This window comes from Pelobates fuscus, chromosome 2 (genome assembly GCF_036172605.1).
Source record: "Pelobates fuscus isolate aPelFus1 chromosome 2, aPelFus1.pri, whole genome shotgun sequence".
In the NCBI taxonomy this organism is placed as follows: domain Eukaryota; kingdom Metazoa; phylum Chordata; class Amphibia; order Anura; family Pelobatidae; genus Pelobates; species Pelobates fuscus.
In genome coordinates this window covers 63,145,640-63,171,037 of record NC_086318.1, presented here as the reverse complement: position 1 = coordinate 63,171,037, position 25,398 = coordinate 63,145,640, and the positions used below count along the sequence as shown (strand labels likewise).

General features: G+C 41.9%; 1 protein-coding gene across 2 annotated transcripts in view; it reads right to left on the bottom strand.

Moving 5' to 3' along the window:
* The window catches only part of PXDN (peroxidasin), a 139,500-nt gene that overhangs the window by 73,514 nt on the left and 40,588 nt on the right, over nucleotides 1-25,398 (bottom strand). For both annotated transcript variants that reach the window (XM_063442210.1, XM_063442211.1), the window contains exon 2: nucleotides 2,080-2,151. In XM_063442210.1, coding sequence (XP_063298280.1) covers nucleotides 2,080-2,151 — 72 coding nt within the window. The remainder of the gene's footprint in view (nucleotides 1-2,079; nucleotides 2,152-25,398) is intronic.

Below are 25,398 nucleotides of genomic sequence, written 5' to 3'. Positions count from 1 at the left end.
AATGTTCAAAACCTGGGCTAGGTGCCCCAATCTGAAATAATTTTGTGTGTCAGGACAAGTATATTGTCCCAATGGACAAGTAGATTGGGCGCTCTCTTTAATCCAGTGGACAAGTGTGTTTTTTTTTTTACCATTTTGCTCACCTGGAGTATCTGCTTAACCTTTAAAATATACACTGGAATTTATTGGTATAAAAAAACATTTGGATTTAGGCACAGAAATGATGACAAAACTAACACATAACAACTCACCTGAAAAAGAGTAAACAAACCCTCAAATTGATGAAAATGTTAGCTTTGAACTGTTTTATTGGATACCTAACCTCAAAAAGCACTTCATTCATGCTTTGATGCTTGAGTGCAATTCCTGTACGACTCTTTAGATTGCAAAACACTCCCCAGGTGCACATTACTAACACACATACATCAGGCCTCCCAGCAGTTCTGCTTTTGGGGTCCTGTCCTGCAGTTCTGCTTTAATTCCCTGGTTTCCAGCTTCTGGGGACATCAAGGAACTGTACTTGGGCAGCACAGTGTGGACACATTATCATACCAGGCATTGCTAATGACATTGGCCACATCACTGGTCCAACAGGTTTCTAGTTTTACCCCCAGCACATGTGAAAGCACCATAACTAGACCCCAGGACCAAAGTGTAGATATCTCTGTGTAGGCATCATTTCAATTTGAAAAACTTCACATACAGATTGCTTGATCCATGGAGTAACCCTTTTAGGAATGTCATTCTATATGAGCAAATCTCACTGAAAAAATTTCTGCACTACTTTTCTATTCCAAAACACTTACATTGCTTGTAGCCCTGGGGATCATAAAATGGTTAAATTCTGAATTCCATTATGTGTATCAATTGTTGGCAGGTTAAGTATTTGCACCTATGAACAGCACACATTTCCTCTAGATATTGCATACTTTCTTTTACATTAGTTTTGCATTCCATTCACAATATAATAGAGTTAACATTTGCTGACTTGGATGAGCTGAAAAGCACTCTAGCAGTAGGGTTTGTTTGTTTTCTTGGAGGGGGAACTAACATTTTAAAGTTTATTTAAAAGTATTCTATTTAACTGTAGGATTGTGAAAACACGTAAAAAGGTCTGAATCATACTTTTTGATGTTTTTACGGATAAAACAGATAAAACAGATTTTTTTCTTTTTTTTTTTTAAAGGACATTTGTAGCACATTTATAAGGAATATGAAGACTGGTAAATGATAAAAGGTCCAATATAATTCTACCAATTCCATCAGATTATCTGTATCCTGTCTGATACTTCCCATAAAAAAGTGGTGGCATAAACATTAAACAATCATAAAACACTAGCAACTTGGCAGTTATTGCTGTCAAGTCTCTATTAACATCCGGCAGGGGAGCATGGCACAGGTAATTTTGTGTGGGCTTCAAATTAATGAACTGGTGGCCATAGTTACCCTTACAATTGTGAGTAAAGCCCAATAAATCTAAAAACTAGTTGAAACAATGTTTTACTTACCTTTAGATGTCCTCTTTCTTCTTTACTATGATAAATTGTATTCAGCCGCAAAAAAGGCCAAAAAAAAAAACCCTTAAAGGACCACTATAGGCACCCAGACCACTTCAGCTCAATGAAGTGGTCTGGGTGCCAGGTCCATCTAGGGTTAACCCTGCAGCTGTAAACATAGCAGTCTCAGAGAATTAGGGTTAATTCAGCCTCTAGTGCCTGTCTCACTGTGATTTCCACAGTGAGAAGATGCTGCCGTCCATAGGAAAGCATTGATAAATGCTTTCCTATGGACTGATTGATTCGGCAGATGATGTCGGAAGAGGGAGGAGAGTCCCCAGCGCCGAGGGAGTCCGGTGCTGGAGAAAGGTGAGTGTTTAACCCCTTAAACCCTCTTAAGCCCAGTGTGAGGGAGACCATGAGGGTGGGGGGCACCTATTAACACTATAGTGCCAGAAAAACAAGTTTGTTTTCCTGGCACTATAGTGGTCCTTTAAGTCCCTACAAACTATTAAAATTAAAAATAAATAAATAAATAAATAAAACAACAAAAAGAAAACAATGCAATGCCTTGAATACTTACAGAGTGTTCAAATTCTTTAAGTTTCTAAAAGCTCCAGGCTGAATGTCCTTAATTCTATTAAATCGCAAATCCCTGCAAAGACAAACACATAACTGCAAATTAAATTACATATACAAACAAATACAAAATACATAAAAACATACCCATGAAAATTATTGTATAAACAATATCATCCAAACACAGGAATATATTGATCAACAGAGAAATAATTTGTTCTAACCCATGTCAAAAGGTCCATTGGTATGATAAGAGGCAAGCAAAACATACAGAATGTGCATAACATACATAAAACAAATGTAAACAGCTCAAATTGTGGAACATTACACAAGTGAATGTTTATATATATATATATATATATATATATATATATATATATATATATATAATACACAATGTCATAACATACCCCCAACTTTGGCCTTACTAGGGGGCATCATCAAAAATAGGTAGGATCACCTGAAAAGTAAGTGGGTCCACCTACATAAGGGGCAAGTAAACCTGGCTTACAGAGAACTTTCTAAAAAGCCACCTGTATAGAGAACCAAGCAGGGAGCACTGCTAAAGAGCAGAAAACACCTTCCACATGTGGTCCTTCTGTTTCCCAAGCAAAGCAATCACAGTGCATGTGCTGTGGAAACCCCCTACCAGCGCTGCCAGCACTGGCTATGGAGAACAGGAATGAAGCCATCATGTTCACATTCAATAGAAGGCTTGTCCTGCTTGGGATAGAGTTCCCAAGCTGAGCAAATGAAAGAAGACCAGAAGAGGTGCAGAGGACGGACTGGAAGATATGTGTTTTACCCTAACAGTAACGCCCACGAAGTTGAGAAGATGGAGACACAATAGAGGTAAGATGAGTATATCTTGATATTTTCACATAATACATCATGTATATTTGTGATACATCTATTTAAATGGAACATTTATATTTTTTATTATTGTAAAACAGTTGTATTGTGATTGAACATTGTTTGTGAAATAATACATTTATGTTATTTCCCAAGTTCCCAAGTGGCATTTTAACTGTGAATGGAATAATATTGTTAGCTTATAAAATACACATAATTGTATGCAGGGTCAAATATGGTCAAATCAGTTTTTACACATTGAAATTTGCCAGATTGGTTTGTTGTGCCGATTTGGAGACTTTATAGCTGCAGGGGGACTCCCTGGGTTGTCAGACAAATTCCCTAATTGCCATTGGAGCAGATGGTAAGTGTTTTGGCTGGAGTGAGGGGTAGATCGTTAGGGCGTGCTATGCCACCCTAGTGGCATTAAAGCCCTTCTTTTGTAGGATGGCATAGCACTCCCTAACGTTAGGAAGGGGTTAAAGGGATATTCTAGACCCTCGAGACACTGTAGCATGCTGAAATGCTTTATCCGTGAAGAGTGTGTCCTTGATAGTGTTAATTTGGCTCAGGTTTAGAATGTTTAATAGTTACAGACACGTTTTCCAGCCTAAATGTAAAGTTTTAGAGCACATATTTATGTAATAACATATGTCACAACAAAATGTGTATACTATATGAACACGCACATATATACATTTTGAACAACTCATTTAAGTCTCCTAGCTAACAATGGCCTATTGAAGGCAAAAATGTGAAAAGATTAAATCCGTTCCCTTTGTACTATGAGAGGTTAAACACTACACTGCCTAAAGCACCTGCAGAAAACACCTGTAGATAATTAAACTTTAAAAAAAGTCTGAAACTGAACACGGACTCACAGCTGCCTTTGACAACTTAATCATCTTTGACTTCCAAGAGCATTTTTTTTTGTGTTTTATTTTACTCTATTTATAATTGTTTGACCTGAAAACTGTTTTTCCAAAAGATACCATGCCCAAGATCTGATTATGGACTGATTCACCTAATCACTATGCAAAATAAATGTTCAACATTCTTATCACATAAAACCACAGATAAGGCAAAAGTTTGCATTGGGCACAGCATTCCAAGAAATCTGAATTCCACAATTCTGCCAGACTTCTCAGCTTGGCATCGTGTTCCAGACTTCTTCCTGCATTTCTGCAGACATCGTTTAGCAATGGAGCACAGTTTTAAACATTTGTTTTAAAACCAATTATGCGTCATGGTCCAAAAGAAACAATGACAACAAAGCACTTCTTATGGCAATCTTCAGTACTAGAATTAGAAAAATCAGAGATGTGCTTCAAGTTTAAATAGTGAAAATTGGTGCTAAAACATAATCTTTATTACTTTAGTTAAAAAAGATAATATTGAGAGAAACATACATTTGAAACACTTAACATATCACCAATAAGAGATTCCCAGACTCCAAGTATTTTCGGGACGAGGTGTCATCAGTTCAATTTATTATTGATACCGGTACTAACTAGAATTAGAACAGCCTTACCATGTTGGAGGGCTTAACACACATCAGGTTTCTACCAATAACCTTGCTACACTTATCAGACAATATATTGATAGTTAAAAACAGGAAAAAGTGGCAAAGGTATTTATTGCTTTATACAAGTAGCGGTTTAATATATAAAAAATAATAATAATAATGATAAAAAAATCAAACTTTGTGCATACTGATTCTTTAAATAACACACCACATAACCAAATTAAATCCAACAGAAGCATGCACTGTCACACATGAGAATAAAACAAACGTAATATGAAATATTTTGTAAAGTGAAGTGCTTCAAGTAATGCACAGGCATAGGATTCTCTTTATTCTGTAAAAAAAATGATATCTCATAGTGGAGTATGTTATTAGTCCATCAGTGTGAAAATGAGCTCCAAAGCTAACTTGGCCAACTTGGTTCAGACCTCATTTACAGCTCTATAAATAAGGCTCCGTGATAGACCTCCTCCTGTATTTTTGACTCTCCTTCAAATACATGTAAATAGAAGGAACATACAATTAGTAGTAAAAATTACCTTTAAGGGGGCGTTTCCTGACTGCTGAATGGCTCAGGCGTGTCTCGTCTGAGCTCCAGCTTTGGTTAGCTAAACTCCAGGGCAAACTACGGGCCACACGCTCATTCTGACCCTGATAGGTACTCACCTTGCTAAATCATATAAAACACAAGCCCATTTAGAGCTGGATTACTCGGACTGAGGGACTGAGGCCTACTCAAGCTTGAGCTGGGGTGAGACAGCCGTTCTCCCAGTTCTCTGACCGGCGCCTAGCTGCCAGCCCCACCTCTGGACCAGTGGCGATCAGCACTAACCTCTGCAGCCTTTAAGCACCCGCACCGACGCAGGCCGTGGACATGGCAGATCACTCCAAGATGGCGGACATGCTGCCACCTTGTGTGCAGAAATTCACCACAACAATACAGGGCACATGTGAGCAGGAACAACACCACCTGTCAGCGATCTTTGACACCTTCTAAAGCAAGCTCTCAGCCCACCTTGAGATGACAACAGCTCCAGTAGAAAGTAGTGAGCAGAGAAGGAAGAGACGGGAGAAGAGCGGGCACTCTCGGGGCGCTCTATCTACAACAGCATTACAATCACCCAGATATGGCCTACCAGGGCTGAAGACCAACAGGGATACGATCCCAGGGCATCGACCACCGACGGGGAAGATCCATTGCTGCAGGCGGCGACAGACCATCAGGATCCACTGCTGTCCCCCTACAAGTTCATGGACAATGGATGCAGTTCAACCCCATTAACCTACCACCCTTAGACTCTAGACAACACTCCTCATGCCTCCAGATATACAATACCTGGACTTGCATCATTGATTGCTCCAACACTTACTTACCTCTCCAGGTTTTTTGCTCATGTCGCTTACCTTGTTACTTGATTTGAATACTGTCTCTATCCTTTGCAAGGAATTAGTTGATCATGTTAAGCCTCAGTAGTTCCATGATTGCACAGCTTAAAATGGTGCAAGTGCTGTATGTTTGATAATATGTCATTACCTAGCCGAGTTTCTTACCCAATGCAAATAATTTGTGTTATCACTTAACTGCCTTCCAAGGGCTATGGCAGGGCAACAAACACACCTGATACATAGGCATCTACCCTCATAACCAACCTGGAGACCCAGGAACCAAGTCTAGCATACTGTTATAATCCATAGTGGTGTGGACCCAGTGGTCTTACAACTTATTACTCCAAGCATGTACCGAAACGTATATAGTACGCCAGTATTCCTGCTACCCTTTAATCAACAGTACTCACGCCGGCACTTATTTTATTTTAATTTACTTCGTACTCACTTTCAGGCACCTATTTTTGCCAGTTACTCCGCTACTGTTAAGTGTAGATTGTCTTGCGAGCCATATTTGTTGTTTATTTAAATTATCCCTAAAATGTGTGCTGTTTTATCGACTGCCCTTTACTGTTGAATTGTGTATACTAATTATCTTGCCACCACTGTTGGGGCTGTGCTAGACTGTTTGTTACTCTGAAGCATACACAAAAAAAAAAAAAAAATACCTTTGAAATGCTGCACATATAAAGTTTAACCCCTTAGTTGCCGGTTGAGTAACCTCACCAAAGCCACTCCATTAAGTTACAGTTGTTTCTGTGCTTTGAGTGACCCATTAAAGTGACTCTGGAATGGCAGTGTACTTTCATTGCTTGTATTAGAACCATTCTAAAATGGTTTAACAAATTAAATGAGAGCGTGCCAGGGCACTCCTGGCACCATAACCACTGCATCAGTTGGCAGGTGAGGCACATGGAGGTAATATACAACCATATAGTAATATGGCGGTTTTACTAACCCCATAGGATTTGTATTTATTTATTTTTGTAACTTTTTTTTTTATGGGGTAGCTGGTCAGCAAAGGCTATCTACTAACCTGCCTGCCAGTGGTCAAATAGTAATTCAAATGATGCAATTCACTTGAAAAAAGCAAGTAAAAGATAATTTGCGAATGCTCATCCTGCCATCTGATTTATTCGACTTACCTTTGGTCGCCTTGCAACCGTTGATAAATCTCTCATTCTTGTGCTTTAAATTGGTTCAGATGTGGATTCACAATTTAATTTTATAGAACCGATCGGACCGATCGAATTCTGACTGCATTTGGCTGTAGTAATTCTGCAAATTGCCAACGCAGCCAGAATTCTGTCATTTTCACTGGATTTTGTGCATCTGACAAAGTCAATTTTCAGCAAATAACCCTGTAAGTAAAGCTGCTTTAAAAACAATTAAAAATGACTCAAATAACATTCCACGCTGATTGGGATGCAAGAGAATTTCCAGTACCCCAAATAGTTTCACACAAAAAAAAAAAAAATACTGTGCAAAAACAACAAGAATATATCAATGGTAACAGAAATTCTAAGTTAAAATGTCTACTTTGATACTTTTTTTCAAAATGATATTTTAATGATCCATGATATAATGTCGAAAATATGAGTGTAATACCATTTTCCAGCTATTATCATTGTTTAGTCTTAAAGTTGTCATTAGTCTTTAAAATAGATCGTTTTAATTCTTTTAAAAAAATTCCACACATTCCTCACATTGTATTCTAAAAGTCTTGTACTTCAGTTCAAGTACAAACTTTCACATTACTTTTACTTAAATGTAGTACTGGCTCATTTCTTTCTTGAAGGGTGATGTAGATTACAAGATTCATATGCTGCCCAGCTGGAGTCTATTACATTAATGATGTTATTAACCACTTAAGGGTGGGAATAGGCAAATTCATGTTAGAGCGCTCGAAATAAAGTGCGCTTTAAAGCCTGTAGGGAGACATAGAATGCCCTGAATATTTGGTGTGTGCATGGCTAAATCCCTGCTCACAACAGGGAGCTCCAGGTATTAATATATAGCTGGCTCCACGGAATCCCCGACTTATAGAGGTCATTTTTAGAGGCCCCAGACTTTTAGATCAGCTGTTTGCAGTGCTGGCTTTCAAAAGGCTTTACATGCCTATTAAAAGGATTGTGGTGTGAGCAGGGTTAAATCCGTGCTTACACCACTAACCCCAGGTATCAATGGATAGCTGGCTCCACGGAATCTGCAACTTTTGGATGAGCTGCTTGCAGTGCTGGAAGCCAGAGGTGCAAGCAGCTCTTTAAATAAGCATTAGGGTATGAACAGAATGAATCCCTGCTCACACCACTAAACCCTGTGTCAATGGATACCTGGGGGTCCTGTTAGTCACCTGGAGACATATTTAGCAGCCCCAGACTTACCCATGAGTTATGTGCAGAGCTGGAAGTCATAACTAAAAAGCTCCTTGGGTTTTGTTGGGTAGAGACTGCTCAGGTGAGACCTTCAAAGGTCTGGATAGAGGAAGCAAAGAAAGAAGAACAGGAAGTCACTGTCTCTGCCTCCATTAGTGCTCAACGAGCTGACAAACACCCCAAATTCCTAGATGTTGTGGTGAAATAGCGCCTGGGATTTGTAGAGACACTAACATCTATGGAGGATTTCAGGAGACCGGGGAAGCCTCCATGTATAAAATTTCAGAATGAGCAGGATAATTACTTATTCGCATAGCTGTTGCAAGTGAAGTGGCAGCTCTGCTTTTTCTCAAGATAGGATTTTGCCATAAGACAAAGTAGTCCCTATGTTGCCTTATAATATCTATTGACTGCATTGGAATCTCAATTACATTCTAACATAGTCTTTATGAGCTGTTCATAAAGATGTTATCTCTATGAAGTTTAACTCTAGATTTTAAGGGGGGAACAGTTTAAAGTCCATCAAATGTTTTAGTCTCATCTATGAGTGCAGTGGAAGAATAATAATTGTAGGAATCATTGTTCTCTCACTCATGGAGTTCTATTCTACTCATATTCTACCTTGATGCTGAAGATGCTGAAGATGCTGAAGACTAGTGATGTCGCGAACACAAAATTTTTGGTTCGCAAACGGCGAACGTGAACTTCCGCAAACGTTCGCGAACCGGCGAACCGGGCGAACCGCCATAGACTTCAATGGGCAGGCGAATTTTAAAACCCACAGGGACTCTTTCTGGCCACAATAGTGATGGAAAAGTTGTTTCAAGAGGAATAACACCTGGACTGTGGCATGCCAGAGGGGGATCCATGGCAAAACTCCCATGGCAAATTACACAGTTGATGCAGAGTCTGGTTTTAATCCATAAAGGGCATAAATCACCTAACATTCCTAAATCTCAAGGGATATGGATTGACACCTGACATATGACATATTGACACCTTGACATATGGATTGTCACCTGTCCTCAGAGACCCTGATACACACTGACACAGAGCAGAATAGGGACTGTTCCCCCTACATAGGGTCACTTGGCAGATATGGATTGACACCTATCCTAAGGATCCCTGATACACACTGACACAGAGCAGAATAGGGACTGTTCCCCCTACATAGGGTCACTTGGCAGATATGGATTGACACCTGTCCTCAGAGACTCTGATACACACTGACACACAGCAGAATAGGAACTGTTCCCCCTACATAGGGTCGCTTGGCAGATATGGATTGACACCTGTCCTCAGTGACCCTGATACATACTGACACAGAGCAGAATAGGGACTGTTCCCCCTACATAGGGTCACTTGGCAGATATGGATTGACACCTGTCCTCAGGGACCCTGATACACACTGACAGAGCAGAATAGGGACTGTTCCCCCTACATAGGGTCACTTGGCAGATATGGATTGACACCTGTCCTCAGAGACCCTGATACACACTGACACAGAGCAGAATAGGGAGTATTCACTAAATGCCAAACATTGTTATACAGGGGAATATTCAGTAAATAAGGGGGGGGGTACTCTCCTCCTCCCCGGCCCCCACCCCTGTGCGGTGGGTGGGGGCCATAAATCACAATGGGGGGACCTACTGTCCTCTCGCCCGCCCCCACCCGTGAGCGGTGGGTGGGGGCCATAAAAACAAATGAGGGGGGGACCTACTGTATGATGTTTTATCGATCAGGTAGTGTAAGGGTTACACCCACTTCACAGTGACAGACCAAACTCCCCGTTTAACGCACCGCAAACAACTGCAAACAGTCCATTTGCACAACCGCAAACTCCCCATTTGCACAAGGTTGGATACCAAGCTAGCCATGTCCGTTCCTTGTCCTCACTGATGTCATTTAAGGTCTCTTCCTCCACCCAGCCATGTACAACACCAAGGGTCCCTGAAAGTATGCTAATAAACTGAAAAAAGAAAAAATCTCCAAAGAAGGAGATCTAAAACTGGCATAGGAAAAGGTTAGACAACTATAATAAAGTGATACCTACAAATCCTAGTGAGCATAGGTGTATAATAGAGGGAGAAAGGGAAAGCAGAGTAATGCTTCCTAATACCGTGGTTAGTACCCTTTGTTAAAGTAAATTGAGTAATGGACAAAAGTCTTTATGGTATCATTTATAAATAACAAAGGGATACTATACTCATTCCCCTATAGTGGCTAACTGTGTAATAATGGTAATACTATTACCTATTATATAATATTGGCAGGGGCAAGGAAATTCCCTCTAAATAGATGGGTATAGGCAGAGAGTATGGAGACCGGAGTGATAAAGTGTCAATAATGTGATATAAAGTTAAATGTATCACAGACACACAGCCACCCTTTCTCTTAGCTAGTTTCCAGAAATGCTGGATAGGTAGAAGGGCTATAAAGACTCAGAGAGGTCTAAGAAGAATCCTCTAAACTAGCCCTAATCTCCTTAAACACCTTCAAGGGTGTTCTAAGCTAAAGCTCAATCTAAACGTTTAGATGACTGCCTGATTTCCCATCACAGATGCTGGCTAGGAATAACACTGTGCAAGACAAAGAGTGGGTCTAAGTGCCCATAGTGCAGTAGTGTCCCAAGTGAAGAGAATAACGAGCTGGCGCCCAAGAGAATAACGAGCTGGTGCCCTATCAGGGGACGTGTATATGGCATCAATTTTAGGAACCGGAAGATGGAAAAAGATGCTTGGTCTGTCCTCCTGCTTCAAATTTGGGGCACTGCGCGTGCAATCTAATGTGCCACCAGATAGGAGTGGTGTGTTAAGTAGTACTATTCCTATCAGTTTAATCCCTGTTATGTGCCTTTTTTTTTGGTTTGGTTTTTGAAGCCACAGTGCAGCACCAGAGGGCCGAAAGATTAGGCATGTACACATGCCTGAAAAATTAGGTATTGTTGCAGCCGCTGCTGTAGCAGCGGCCATAAAGATTGATGTTTGTTTCCCGGGCAGAAAGTGCCCTAAAACATTGCGGCTTATAGAAACATAGAATGTGACGGCAGATAAGAACTATTCGGCCCATCTAGTCTGCCCAGTTTTCTAAATACTTTCATTAGTCCCTGGCCTTATCTTATAGTTAGGATAGCCTTACGCCTATCCCACGCATGCTTAAACTCCTTTACTGTGTTAACCTCTACCACTTCCGCTGGAAGGCTATTCCATGCATCCACTACCCTCTCAGTAAAGTAATACTTCCTGATATTATTTTTAAACCTCTAATTTAAGACTATGTCCTCTTGTTGTGGTGGCTTGAACCCTAGTTGGTGGCGGATACGTTACGCAAGTCAACCGGCATTCAGAGCTAAAATACAGCAGCGTGTGGACCATTTTTAGCCCAAGGCAGCTCATCTCATCAGGCCTTTTTTAGTCGAATGTATCGCCCACTGTCAGTCCCTTTGGGATCCATCCCTCATTCATCTTAATAAAGGTGAGGTAATCTAGACTTTTTTGACCTAGGTTGACTTCTCTTCTCAGTGACAATACCTCCTGCTGCACTGAAGGTCCTTTCTGACAGGACACTTAAGCGGGGCAGGCCAGAAGTTCTATCGCAAATTGGGATAGCTCAGGCCACAGGTCAGGCCTGCACACCCAGTAGTCAAGGGGTTCATCGCTCCTCAGAGTGTCGATATCTGCAGTTAAGGCGAGGTAGTCTGCTACCTGTCGGTCGAGTCGTTCTCTGAGGGTGGATCCCGAAAGGCTGTGGCGATGCGTAGGACTTAAAAAGCTCCGCATGTCCTCCATCAACAACACGTCTTTAAAGCATCCTGTCCTTGCCGGCGTGGACGTGGGAGGAGGAGGATGACTTTCACCTCTTCCCGTGTTAGATTCCCGTTGTGCTGTGACATCCCCCTTATACTCTGTGTAAAGCATACTTTTTAATTTATTTTGCAAATGCTGCATCCTTTCCGACTTGTTGTAATTCGGGAACATTTCCGCCACTTTCTGCTTATACTGGGGGTCTAGTAGCGTGGACACCCAGTACAGGTCATTCTCCTTCAGCCTTTTTATACGAGGGTCCCTCAACAGGCACGATAGCATGAAAGACCCCATTTGCACAAGGTTGGATGCCGAGCTACTCATTTCCCGTTCCTCCTAGTCAGTGATCTCAATGAAGGTATGTTCTTCCCCCCAGCCACGTACAACACCACGGGTACCAGATAGGTGACAACGAGCACCCTGGGATGCCTGTTGTGGTTGGTCTTCCTCCTCCTCCTCAAAGCCACATTCCTCCTCTGACTCCTCTTCCTCACAATCCTCTTCCAGCGTTGCCGCAGGTCCAGCAAGCAATGCTGATAAGGCTGTTTCTGGTGGTGATGGTGACCACAACTCTTCCTCTTCCTCTTCACGCTCATCTACGGCCCGATCCAGCACTCTTCGCAGGGCACGCTCCAGGAAGAAAACAAATGGTATGATGTCGCTGATGGTGCCTTCAGTGCGACTGACTAGGTTTGTCACCTCCTCAAAAGGACGCATGAGCCTACAGGCATTGCGCATGAGCGTCCAGTAACATCGCAAAAAAATTCCCAGCTCCCCAGAGGCTGTCCTAGCACCCCGGTCATACAAATATTCATTAACGGCTTTTTATTGTTGGAGCAGGCGGTCGAACATTAGGAGTGTTGAATTCCAACAAGTCGGGCTGTCGCAAATCAAGCGCCTCACTGGCATGTTGTTTCGCCGCTGGATATCTGCAAAGTGCACCATGGCTGTGTAGGAACCCCTGAAATGGCCACACACCTTCTTGGCCTGCTTCAGGACATCCTGTAAGCCTGTGTACTTATGCACAAAGCGTTGTACGATCAGATTACACACATGTGCCATGAACGGCACATGTGTCAACTTGCCCAACTTCAATGCCGCCAACAAATTTGTTCCGTTGTCACAAACCACTTTGCCGATATCCAGTTGCTGCGGAGTCAGCCACTTTTCCACCTGTGCGTTCAGGGCGGACAGGAGTGCTTGTCCGGTGTGACTCTCTGCTTTCAAGCAAGTCAAACCCAAGACGGCGTGACACTGCCGTATCCGGGATGTGGAATAGTACCTGGGGAGCTGGGGGGGTGCCGTTGATGTGGAGCAAGACGCAGCAGCAGAAGAGGACTCAGCCGAGGAGGTTATGGACGAGGATGGAGTAGGAGGAGTAGAGTAGGTGGCAGCAGGCCTGCCTGCAAGTCGTGGCGGTGTCACCAACGCATTCCATGCTTGGCAGCTGTCAGCAGGTTTACCCAATGTGCAGTGTAGGTGATATACCTGCCCTGACCATGCTTTGCAGACCAGGTATCAGTGGTCAGATGGACCCTTGCCCCAACACTGTGTGCCAGACATGCCATTACTTCCTTTTGCACAATCGAGTACAGGTTGGGGATTGCCTTTTGTGAAAAGAAATTTCGTCCAGGTACCTTCCACTGCGGTGTCCCAATAGCTACAAATTTTTTGAACGCCTCAGACTCCACCAGCTTGTATGGTAAAAGCTGGTGGGCTAATAGTTTGGACAAGCCAGCTGTCAGACACTGAGCAAGGGGGTGACTTTCTGACATTGGCTTCTTACGCTCAAACATGTCCTTGACAGACACCTGACTGTGGGCAGATGAGCGGGAACTTCTCAAGGCGAGAGACGGAGTGGCGGATGGTTGAGAGGGGGCAAGGAGGACAGCAGTGGTTGACGTGGCTGAAGATGCTGGACCAGGAGGAGGATGGCAGCTTTGAGTTTGTGTGCTGCTTTTACTCATGTGTTGATCCCATAGGCGTTTGTGATGTGCGATCATGTGCCTACGCAAAGCAGTTGTACCTAGGTGGGTGTTGGACTTCCCACGACTCAGTTTCTTTTGGCACAGGTTGCAAATGGCATCGCTGTTGTCAGAGGCAGACACACAAAAAAAATGCCACACTGCTGAGCTCTGCAATGACGGCATTCTGGTGGTGGACACAGCATGCGTTGATTGGCGTGCTGTCTGGTTGACCCCGGGTGCCGATGCATACTGTCTGCCTGTGTCACTAGCTCCTTGCGACGACCTCCCCCTGCTTCCAACTCGTCTCCTCCTCTCTGTCTCCCCATCTGAACTTTCGTCCTGTTCTCCTTCTTGCCGAGCGGGCACCCATGTGACATCCATGGACGCATCGTCATCATCAACCACTTCACTTGTATCTGACAACTCAGCAAAGGAAGCAGCAGCGGGTACAACATCATCATCATCACACCGTACGTCCATGTGTGTAATGCTGCCTGCCTGAGACATATCCCTGTTATCTATATCCTCTGGCAATAATGGTTGCGCATCACTAATTTCTTCAAACGGATGTGTAAATAACTCCTCTGACATACCAAGTGAAGCGGCTGTGGTGCTAGTGTTGGTGGTGGCGGCAGGCGGGTGAGTGGTATCTTGAGAGGTGCCCGAAGCTAAGCTGGAGGAGGATGGTGCGTCAAGGTTCCGAGCGGAAGCTGTAGAAGATTGGGTGTCCTGTGTTAGCCAGTCAACTATGTCCTCAGAACTTTTCAAGTTCAGGGTACGTGGCCTCTGAAAACTGGGCATTATTCTAGGGCCAAAGGGAATCACAGCAGCACAACCACGATGGCCCCTGCCCTGCCTCTGCCTGTCATTCTTGTTTTAGATTAGTGGTACTATGCGTGCAAGCTACTGTGAGACCAGATATGAGTGGCACTGTGCAGTGGCAGAGGTTGGCAGAGTACACGCTGTAGGACTGACACACCCGCTTGAAGACAACTAACTGCGATTCAATCTATAACAGTGAAAAACGTTTTTTGGTTTTAAATGCTTGCTATTGTGACACCAGATATGAGTGGCAATGTGCACTGGCAGAGGTTGGCAGAGTACACGCTGTGGGCCTGACACACCCGCTTGAAGACAAGTAACTGCTATTCAATCTATAACAGTGAAAAAAGTTTTTTGGTTTTAAATGCACGCTATTGTGACACCAGATATGAGTTGCAAAGTGGACTGGCAGAGGTTGGCAGAGTACACGCTGAAGGTCTGACACCCGCTTTAAGGACACTGACTGCTATTAGCTTACAGTGAAAAACTTTTTTTCTTTTTAAAGGCACGCTATTGTCACACCTGATATGGGTGGCAAAGTGGACTAGTAGAGGTTGGCAGAGTACACACTGAAGGCCTGACACACCAGCTTGAAGGACACTGACTGCTATTAGCTTACAGTGAAAAACTTTTTTTCTTTTTAAAGGCACGCTATTGTCACACCTGATATGAGTGGCAAAGTGGACTGGCAGAGGTTGGCAGAGTACACGCTGAAGGCCTGACACACCAGCTTGAAGGACACTGACTGCTATTAGCTTACAGTGAACAACTTTTTTTCTTTTAAAAGGCACGGTATTGTCACAACAGATATGAGTGGCAAAGTGGACTGGCAGAGGTTGGCAGAGTACATGCTGAAGGCCTGACACTCGCTTGAAGGACACTGACTGCTATTAGCTTACAGGGAAAAACTTTTTTTTCTTTTTAAAGGCACGCTATTGTAACACCAGATATGAGTGGCAAAGTGGACTGGCAGAGGTTGGCAGAGTACACGCTTAAGGCCTGACACCCAGACGCTTGCAGACAACTAACTGCTATTCAATCTATTACAGTGAAAAAAAAATGTTTTGTTTTTAAATGCAAGCTTAAGCTATTGTGACACTAGATATGAATGGTGGCACTGGGCAAGTGGGCACAGTATCCACTGTGAGCCTGACGCAGAAGCTGGCAGACAACTAACTGCTATTCAATCTATTACAGTGAAAAAATGTTTTTGTTTTTAAATGTCAAGCTTAAGCTATTGTGACACCAGATATGAGTGGTGGCACTGGGCAAGTGGGCACAGTATCCACTGTGAGCCTGACACAGAAGCTGGCAGGCAGGCAACTGCAATTACATTACACAAAAAAAAAAAAAAAAAAGCAGACTGATGTTCTAGCCCTAAAAAGGGCTTTTTGGGGTGCTGTCCTTACAGCAGAGATTAGATGAGTCCTTCAGGACTGTAGTGGACACTGAATACCCTAGCCTAGCTATCAATTTCCCTATCAAATGAGCAGCAGCTACACTTTCCCTCCTCTATCTAAGAATGCAGCTTCAGAATGAATCTAAAATGGATGCTGGGAGGGAGGTGGGAGGGTCTGGAAGGGAGGGTCTGCTGCTAATTTGCTGGAATGTGTCTGCTGACCGTGAGGCACAGGGTCAAAGTTTACTCAATGATGACGAATAGGGGGCGTATCGAACCGCGCATGTGTTCGCCGGCCGTGGTGAACGTGAACACGCTATGTTCGCCAGGAACTATTCACCAGCGAACCGTTCGGTACATCACTAATCATTTATTTACTCTCTGTTTTTGTTTTTTGATTTTGTCTTGTTATATTCTTTTTTTATTATATTATTTGAGGTGGTAAGAGAAGGAAAGAGAGAGGAAAAAACATTTTTTAGTAGATTATTTTTTGGCTCATTATTTTTGGCTGTTTAGTCCAAATCAAATTGTATTACATACTACATTACATACTAGTTTAGAGGTATGTTACTGTTTATACTGTTTAGACTACTGAAGAATGGATTACAATCTAAGTTTGACTACTGAAATTGCAGTATTTGAATGTGAAGGTTTTCCTTTAAAATCTGAAGATTTTGTTTTTTTGATGCATTCAAACTTTAATACTTGTAGTGGGCATTATATATATATATATATATATATATATATATATATATATATATAAATCCAAGGTGCTTGCAATCCAGGTATAGTGACTGTGGTGCCCGGTAAAATCCAGCAAAAATCATAGGTATCCAGAAAACGGAATGTACTCCAGGGTCTTTGGATCAACAACAAAAGCATATGTGAGGAAGGCTGAACTTGATGGACGCAAGTCTCTTTTCAGCTATGTAACTATGTAAAATAAAATATAACTTTTAATTCATATTCAAAATAAAAATAAAATTAACATCAATGTTTCAGCTCACATCTGGAGCCTTATTTTTTTTTGCTATCCTGAAGAAGGCTCCAGATGTGAGCCGAAACGTTGATGTTAATATTATTTTTATTTTGAATATAAATTGAAAGTTATATTTTATTTTACAAAGACCCTGGAGTGCATTCCGTTTTCTGGATACCTATGATTTTTGCTGGATTTTACCGGGCACCACAGTCACTATACCTTGGATTTATATATATATATATATATATATATATATATATATATATATATATAAATAAAATGTATTTATTATTATTATTATTAAATTATTATTTATTTTTTTTATTTTTTTTTACAAACACTTGCCATTTTTTTCAGAATTCTGAAAAAAATAAAAGTTGTACATATTTTATATTCTAAGATAGCACACTTCACTTTGAGGACTGGGGGCTGTTTTTACTTGCCAGTTAAGTGACACTTTTTTCTTGAAGCTGAATTTAAAATAACATTAACATGCCATTGACATCATCCATTTAGCAGACTAAGTTGATTATCCAAGTCCCTTTGTGTGAATTTCATGCTCTGTTCTGTTTCAATGTGTTTGCTATTCTCTTGGGTGTTTTGCATTCCCTGCTGCAATGGCTCTGAATGAGGATAAAATAGACACGGGTCCTGCAATTTTGCTGTCATCTGCAGAACTTTTGTTCTGGGATGAGTAGAGCAGAGGTTTCATTTTGGCAATACTGACTATCTTCTTTTTTAAACTTTCTGTTGGCAGTATGAAGTATTTTTTCTTTTAGTTTTTGCCAAGTTTTGTGGGCTTTATAAGGAGTATTTTAGTTTTATTCATAATATATTCACATGCATTATCTCTAAGTTTTTAATTGCCATTTGTACTAGATGTTGTAAATGTGTTTACTTTTTTTATTAACTGGTGGAATTTTTTTTGTAAGGAATTCTAAGTCATTTGGTGCAAGGCATACAGCCCTGAGGATACCTCCCTGAAGTTCTCCTGGCCGGCCAAAGATTTTAGGCCCTGTGACCGGTGCAACTTATATTTTCCATTGTTGTGCCGGTCCTGCCAGGTCTTGTTTTATGGTGCTACCATATTTATGTTTCTAATATGGTGGCGGCAGGGGATTTCTTAGCCTTCCCTTCCTTGGGCATGCGTATCTAATGACGCGCACACCCACTGCTGTCAATGAAGCTGTGATGACTCTCATGTGAGAGCATCAACACAGTATCAGTAACGCACCGCTCCTGGGAGTGACGTGACACTGGAATAAAGTGATTATTGCCAATGACAAAGTTAGCAAAGTTAACAAAGGCAGTGGAGCTTGTCAACCTGTAAGGCAACGCAGACTTTTCTTGGATAGTATCACCTGCAATAAATTGTGCATATTTACTATAATACATATTACTACGTATTTCTAACAGAAGGCCAATCATCATGTTAAAATGTTTCTAATTTTGTCATAACCGCAAACAATATTAACATTATATCTGGTTAATAAACTACAACAAATAAAACAAAATATATATTAAAAAAAAAAATGTCATGGTCTACTTTTTTAAAATGAGTAATATTTTCCTCCCTAAGTACTTTAACCCATTAAGGACCAAACTTCTGGAATAAAAGGGAATCATGACATGTCACACATGTCATGTGTCCTTAAGGGGTTAAAGGGTAACTGTCACTTCTCAGGACTTTTAAAGTGTGTTTACTTTTCCTCTACATTTAACACATATGTACGTGTGAGGTGTGAAAATAAAATGCAATGTAGAAGTACTCACCTCTTTATTCTACAACTGAGCACCTCCAACTTAAGTCCCTGTCAAACATTGTTAGCTGTTTTATTTTGCACCTGGTAGCCAACAAACAGCAAGAATGCAGGGAAGAGGAGAAATCAAAGGGACACTGTGGGCACCCAGACCACTTTAGTTTATTGAAGTGGTCTGGGTGCCAACTCCCATCACCCTTAACCCTGTAATTTATTTTTTTATAAACTGCAATATTTACCTTGCAGAGTTAAGTCCTCCTCTAGTGGCTGTCTTCCACTAGAGGTAGACAGACTTCTTAAACGACACTGGACGTCCTCACGCTATGCATGAGGACCTCCAGCGTCACCGGAATCCTTATAGGAAAGCATTGAATAATGCTTTCCTATTGGGAGGTGTAATGCGCGTGCGCGGCCATTAGTTGCATTAGGTCTCACATATGCATTAGGTCTCTCTCACTTGCAGACGTTGGCGGGGGAGAAGCGCAGGCGGAGCCTGACCCAGTGCCAAGGGACATCGGTGCTGGATTCAGGTAAGTGTCTGAAGGGGTTTTAACTACTTCAGCAACATGGAAGGGGGGGGCGGGATTGAGGGGGGTACTCCAGGATCCTCTAATGCCAGGAAAACGGGTTTGTTTTACTGGCACTGGAGAATACCTTTAAGCAATGTTTCTATTTCTCCTCTTCACTCACAATTTGTGTACTTTCTTTGCCTGGACTAAACTGGATGGCAAGGTAATAAGCTCAATGTTTAATATCAATTTCAAAGATAGTGAAGAATCCCATGAAAAAGATATGCTGTATAGGGCTTTTGTTTACTATATATATATATAGCAGACATTAGACTGTGAGAGTAGGACCTGCCAAAGATGGGGTACATTGACGTTGTGGCAGGCTTATGCAATGTATGATCATATAATGTAACTAAATCCCCATTATTTTTTGCCTAGATAAGGTGTTTTTAAAAAAAAAACCTTTAAAAACTAATAAAATCTGTCAACATTGAAGTTGCTGTTTAGTAGATAGGAGAGTGCGCTGGATCTTGTGTATTGTTTATTGTATAACATGGCCCCCAGCAGCACCCCATTTAAGCATGTTCAGGTGAGTGCAACCCCCCCCCCCCCCCCCATGTTCCATATATATATATATATATATATATATATATTTGGGAGTCTAGCCAACTCCTTGGTTTTGCACCCCTCCCTGTCACAGGTGCCTCATCTCAGGTCCCTATTTAGTCTTGTACTGCAGAGAGCCTCAGATGGAATTTGTTCCTCAAGTAAGTGGTTTAATCTCATAAGAGCAGAAATTAGACTGTGAGAGTAGGACCTGCCAAAGATGGGGTACATTGACGTTGTGGCAGGCTTATGCAATGTATGATCATATAATGTAACTAAATCCCCATTTTTTTGCCTAGATTAGGTGTTTTTTAAAAAAAAACCTTTAAAAACTAATATCTGTCAACATTGAAGTTGCTGTTTAGTAGATAGGAGAGTGCGCTGGATCTTGTGTATTGTTTATTGTATAACATGGCCCCCAGCAGGTGAGTATATACACACACACACATATCTTTTGCAGTATTTGGGAGTGAGAAACATTCCTAAAGCATATGCTTGGCACATAGGGTCTGTTCTTGCTTTGAGGCACTTACAAACTATGCAGATATATAAACACTTGGCAAGGTCTGCATACGCCTTGTAATGGCAAGGTCATGGATGAAGGCCATTAACTAACAAACAATGACTTCACAGGTTCATTGTGTTTCAACGTCTGTTTGCTCTGACAGGAAGGAGATGATTTTGAACGCCAGTGAACCCCAAGAGGATGGATGTGCCATTTTAGTGGGTTAATCTAATAACAGCTGTGATTATAGTATAGAGTAAGACTTTTGGCAGGAATATGCAATGTAACTAAATCTCCATAATCAGAGGTTTATCTAGGTTTCTTTGACACTTGAGGTAGAATTGTGTATAAGCACCCACACAGAATTGTAAAAACAAATGTGTAGCTCCAACATCCAGTGTTAATTTTTGGCGGCAAATTTCAATTTAGTTTTAATCAGTCTTTTGACTAAAAAGCCATTTTTGTTTTAATTGTATTTTAGTCCTCTGAATAGTTTTAGTTTAAATCTAGTTTTAGTCTACTAAATCTCCAGTAGATTTAGGTTGACACGATTAAAATCTAATGGGCTTGGTTAAAGCCTCCATCTGTCTCTTTTGCCTCTTCCCCTAGGCCCTCTGTCTCATTGTGTCCCATCAGCCCCTCTAGGTGTCTCTCTCCCCATCCCTGATCTGTCTATTTTTCTCCTGGCACAGCCCCTCTATGTCTTGACCTAGAGCATTTCTCCACTAATCTCAAACCTCACCTGTAGTAGCTCTGGAACCTCCTTCTACAATTCCACCCTCTCCTCTCAACTAGACTCATATCACCTCCTACATTTAAATGCAGTATGCGCCCCCCCCAACATCGTTGGCACAGCAAGCTGACTCGATATTTTAAAAAAATGCTCCAGAACTGCTGAATGCTGTTGGAAAAAGCTCACTGTGCATCTGACTTTTTCCACTATAATTTATACAGCGCTCATACAGCTTGGCTCTTTCCTCTGCAAAGGTAAATTACTTCAATACCCTCATAACACTCTCCAGTAAACCCAAACGACTATTTCACAAATGTAACTCTCTTCTTTGCCCTATTGTTCCTCCTCCACCTACTAACTTGACCGCCTCAGACACTGCAACTCACTTCCCTGACAAGATCTCTACAATCAGGGAAGAGATCTCTAATTTTTCATCTTCCCCTTACAATACTTCCCCTAACCTCACTCCCTCTGCTGTTCTATGTTCATTCGCACCCGCTACAGTGGAAGAGGTTTCTGCTCTGCTCCAGTTCTCCCGCCCCACCACCTAATCCCTAGTGTCAATTCCCCCAGATCTCATCCATACTCCTAGTTTTCTTCTCTTTCTCTACCTCTTACTAAAATTCTCAATTTCTCTCTCTACTCTGGCATATTTCCATTGCCCTTCAAACATGCAACTAAAACCCCAATTCTAAAGAAGCTCAACCTTGACCCTAATGCCCCATCCAACTACCATCCTATCTCGCTACTGCCTTTTGCATCCAATATCCTTGAAAAAGTTGTATATGCGAGATTGACAGACTTCCTCGAGTCCAACTCTCTGCTAGACCTGCTTCAGTCTGGTTTCTGCGCTAAGCACTCTGTGGAAACGGCACTGACCGAAGTATCCAATGATCTACTCGCTGCAAAATCTCGTGGTCACTACTCTATCCTAATTCTCCTTGACCTTTCTGCGGCTTTTTACACTGTTGATCATCAATCACTTCTTCTCATCCTCTGCAAAATTGTTCTACAAGATATTGCTGTCTCCTGGTGCTCCTCCTACGTCTCCCAGCACTCTTTCAGTGTTTCTTTTTCTGGCTTTGCTTTTCCTCCCCAACTTCTCTCTGCTGGTGTCCCCCAAGGTTCAGCCCTTGGGCCCCCACTCTTTTCCATCTATACTGCCTCCCTTAGTAAACTCATTAGCTCCTTTGGCTTCCAATATAATTTCTATGTGGATGACATGCAAATCTATCCCCCCCCCCACCCGTCCCTCTTGACTAATGTCTCTGACTGCCTCTCTGCTATTTCTAACTGGATGGCTGCCTACTTCCTTAAAATTAACTTGACCAAAACTGAAATGCTAGTCTCTCCTCCCTCAAGTGTTGCTACTCCTTTGTCTGTCACCCTCCAAGTCAACGGTGCTACCATCAGTCCACCACGCAGGCTCACTGTCTAGGTGTTCTCTTTGACTCCAACCTCTCCTTCACACCTCATGTTCAGTCTATCGCCAAATCCTGCTGCTTCCATCTCAAAAACATTGCGCGCATACCACCCTACTTAACGCCAGATGTGACTAAGGTGCTGGTCCATTCCATTGTCCTTTCTAGCCCTGACTACTGTAATCCCTTTCTCAGTGGTCTTACGTGCTCCCAACTTGCGCTATTACAGTCCATAATAAATGCGGCGGCGAGGATCCTCTTCCTGTTCACCCACACCTCCCATGCCTCACCCTTCTGTCAGTCCCTACATTGGCTTCCTGTAAGATATAGGGCTCAATTTAAAATTATGGTTCTTGCTTTCAAATCTCGACATAATGCTGCTCCCACCTATCTATCCTCCCTAATACGCAAGTATGTCCTGTCTAGGCTCTTACGCTCTGCTGAAGACTTACGTCTATCTTCTGTCCGTACTCCCACCTCTGATGCTCACCTTCAAGACTTCTCGAGGGCTGCACTGTTCCTGTGGAACTCACTTCCCTCCTCCGTTAGATGCTCATCCAGTCTCCACTCTTTCAAAAAATCATTAAAAACCCACTTCTTCATAAAAGCGTATCAATTAAACTGTTGATAGACCCCGACTGATTCCTCTCTTGCAACTGTCATTAGTTCAATACCTTTTCTTACCTTTTGTGTCACTTTACCCCACTCCCTTTAGCATATAAGCTCATTGAGCAGGACTCTCAACCTCTTTGTTCCTGTGTGTCCAACTTGTCTGGTTACAACTACATGTTTGTTTGTCCACCCACTGTAAAGCACTGTGGTATTTGTTGGCGCTTTATAAATAATAGCATAATAATAATGTCTCTTTGTGTTCCGTTGCCCCTCTACGTTTCTCCCCCCAAAAGCCCCTATCTGTCTCATATGCCACTTCCCAAGCCTCTTTGCCTTCCCCCCCAACCCCTCTGTGTGTCTTTATGTAGCCCATATGTGGGTCTCTTTACTCCAGCACCTTGTCCCTTTCTCCCACCAGCCCCTCTGTGTCACTTTTGGCCCACCAGCCCCTCCATGCATCTTACCTCCCCCATGTGTCTCATTCCCCCAAACCCCCATTTGTTTTAATCCCCAGCCCGTCTCATTTACTCTCCTCCCTTGCAATGTGTCTTATATGTGTTAATTTTAGTGGCAAATTTAAATTTAGTTTTAGTCATAGTATTTTGATTAAAAAGCTATTTTAGTTTGTCGTGTTGTAGTCATCTTTGTTTTAGTTTATGTAGTTTTAGTCGACTAAATCGCAAAGATTGGGGTCAACTAAAATCTGACTAAAATTGCTAGTTGACAAAATTAACACTGCCACCGTCCCTTTGTGACTCTCTACACCCCACTCAACACCTAGTGTGCACTTCTTTGTGTGTGTTTATCACTACTACCACTTACCCCTATGTGTGTCTTTTAACACCTTTTTACGCTTAACCCAAGATTAAAGCTTGGCAATGCAGAATTGTGATAGAGGGCTTTCATGATTCTCTGCCTAGTACGACAGTGAGCTCCCACATCAGGAAGAGAGTGGCCAGAGAGACGAAAATATTATTATTATTTTTTGTTAGATATCTGCCTATCACCAACAAAGAGTATTTTAGGTCTGCAACACAATTGCCTTAATCTCTTTTCAGGCTATGTCATGGATTGCGGCTCTGACAGGTTTAGCCTGGTTTACTAAAGAGAGAATTGGGTTATGTGTAAAATGCTACCAAGCACGGTATCCTGCTCGTCCTAAATTATAAATTTCAGAAGTTTATGGGATATGAGTCTTTATCCTGATAAAGGATGGGTCTGTATGCAGCTGCATGCAGTTTAACCCCTTAAGGACGGAGGCAATTCGCAATGAAAGTGACACCAGTTTTTTTTTTTTTTTCATGCAGGCGCTGTCAATCATAGCCAGGGAAGGTGTGGCTAGGGCTGCATAAATAGAAACAAAGTGATTTAACTCCTAAATGACAGTGGATTAAGCAGTGACATTGCAGGGGAATGATCTATACACTGAAACTGCTTTATTTAGCTAAAGTAATTTAGGTGACTATAGTGTTCCTTTAATTAAACTCTTAAAATACAGATATGAAGCTTAGGTTTGCCATAAAGTATGCGGCTCCATGCTATTTAGTATTTTCTTTGATTGCCTGTCTCTTTAGAGTTTGTTAATTAAGTTAACGTAGAAGGAGAGCCTCCTCCGGTTCACGCAGTGTGACTGCCATAGACACAACTTATTTTGTTCCCAATGGAGAGAACTGCAGTTTTCTCAATGATAAACACATTGCCGGATCTTAAAAAAATAAAAAAAAATAAAAAAAGGAATATTTTTGCCATTAAAGGTATGTTTATTGCCAAAAAACAAAACAAAAAAAAAACTTGCTTAAATAAATTGTTAAATTGTTGTATGGTTCAGTGTGTGCACGGGTCACTGTGTGTTTGTATGTGTCAGTCTGTCTGTGTGTATGGGTCAGTGTGTGTGTTTTTATATGGGTATGTGTATAGGTCAGTCTGTGTGTGAATGGATGGGTCAGTCTGTGTGTTTGTATGGATCAATCTGTCTGTGTGCATGGGTCAGTGTGTCTATGTGTATTGGTTGTCTGTATATAGGTCAGTCTGTGTGTGTATGGAGGGGTCAGTCTGTCTATGGATAG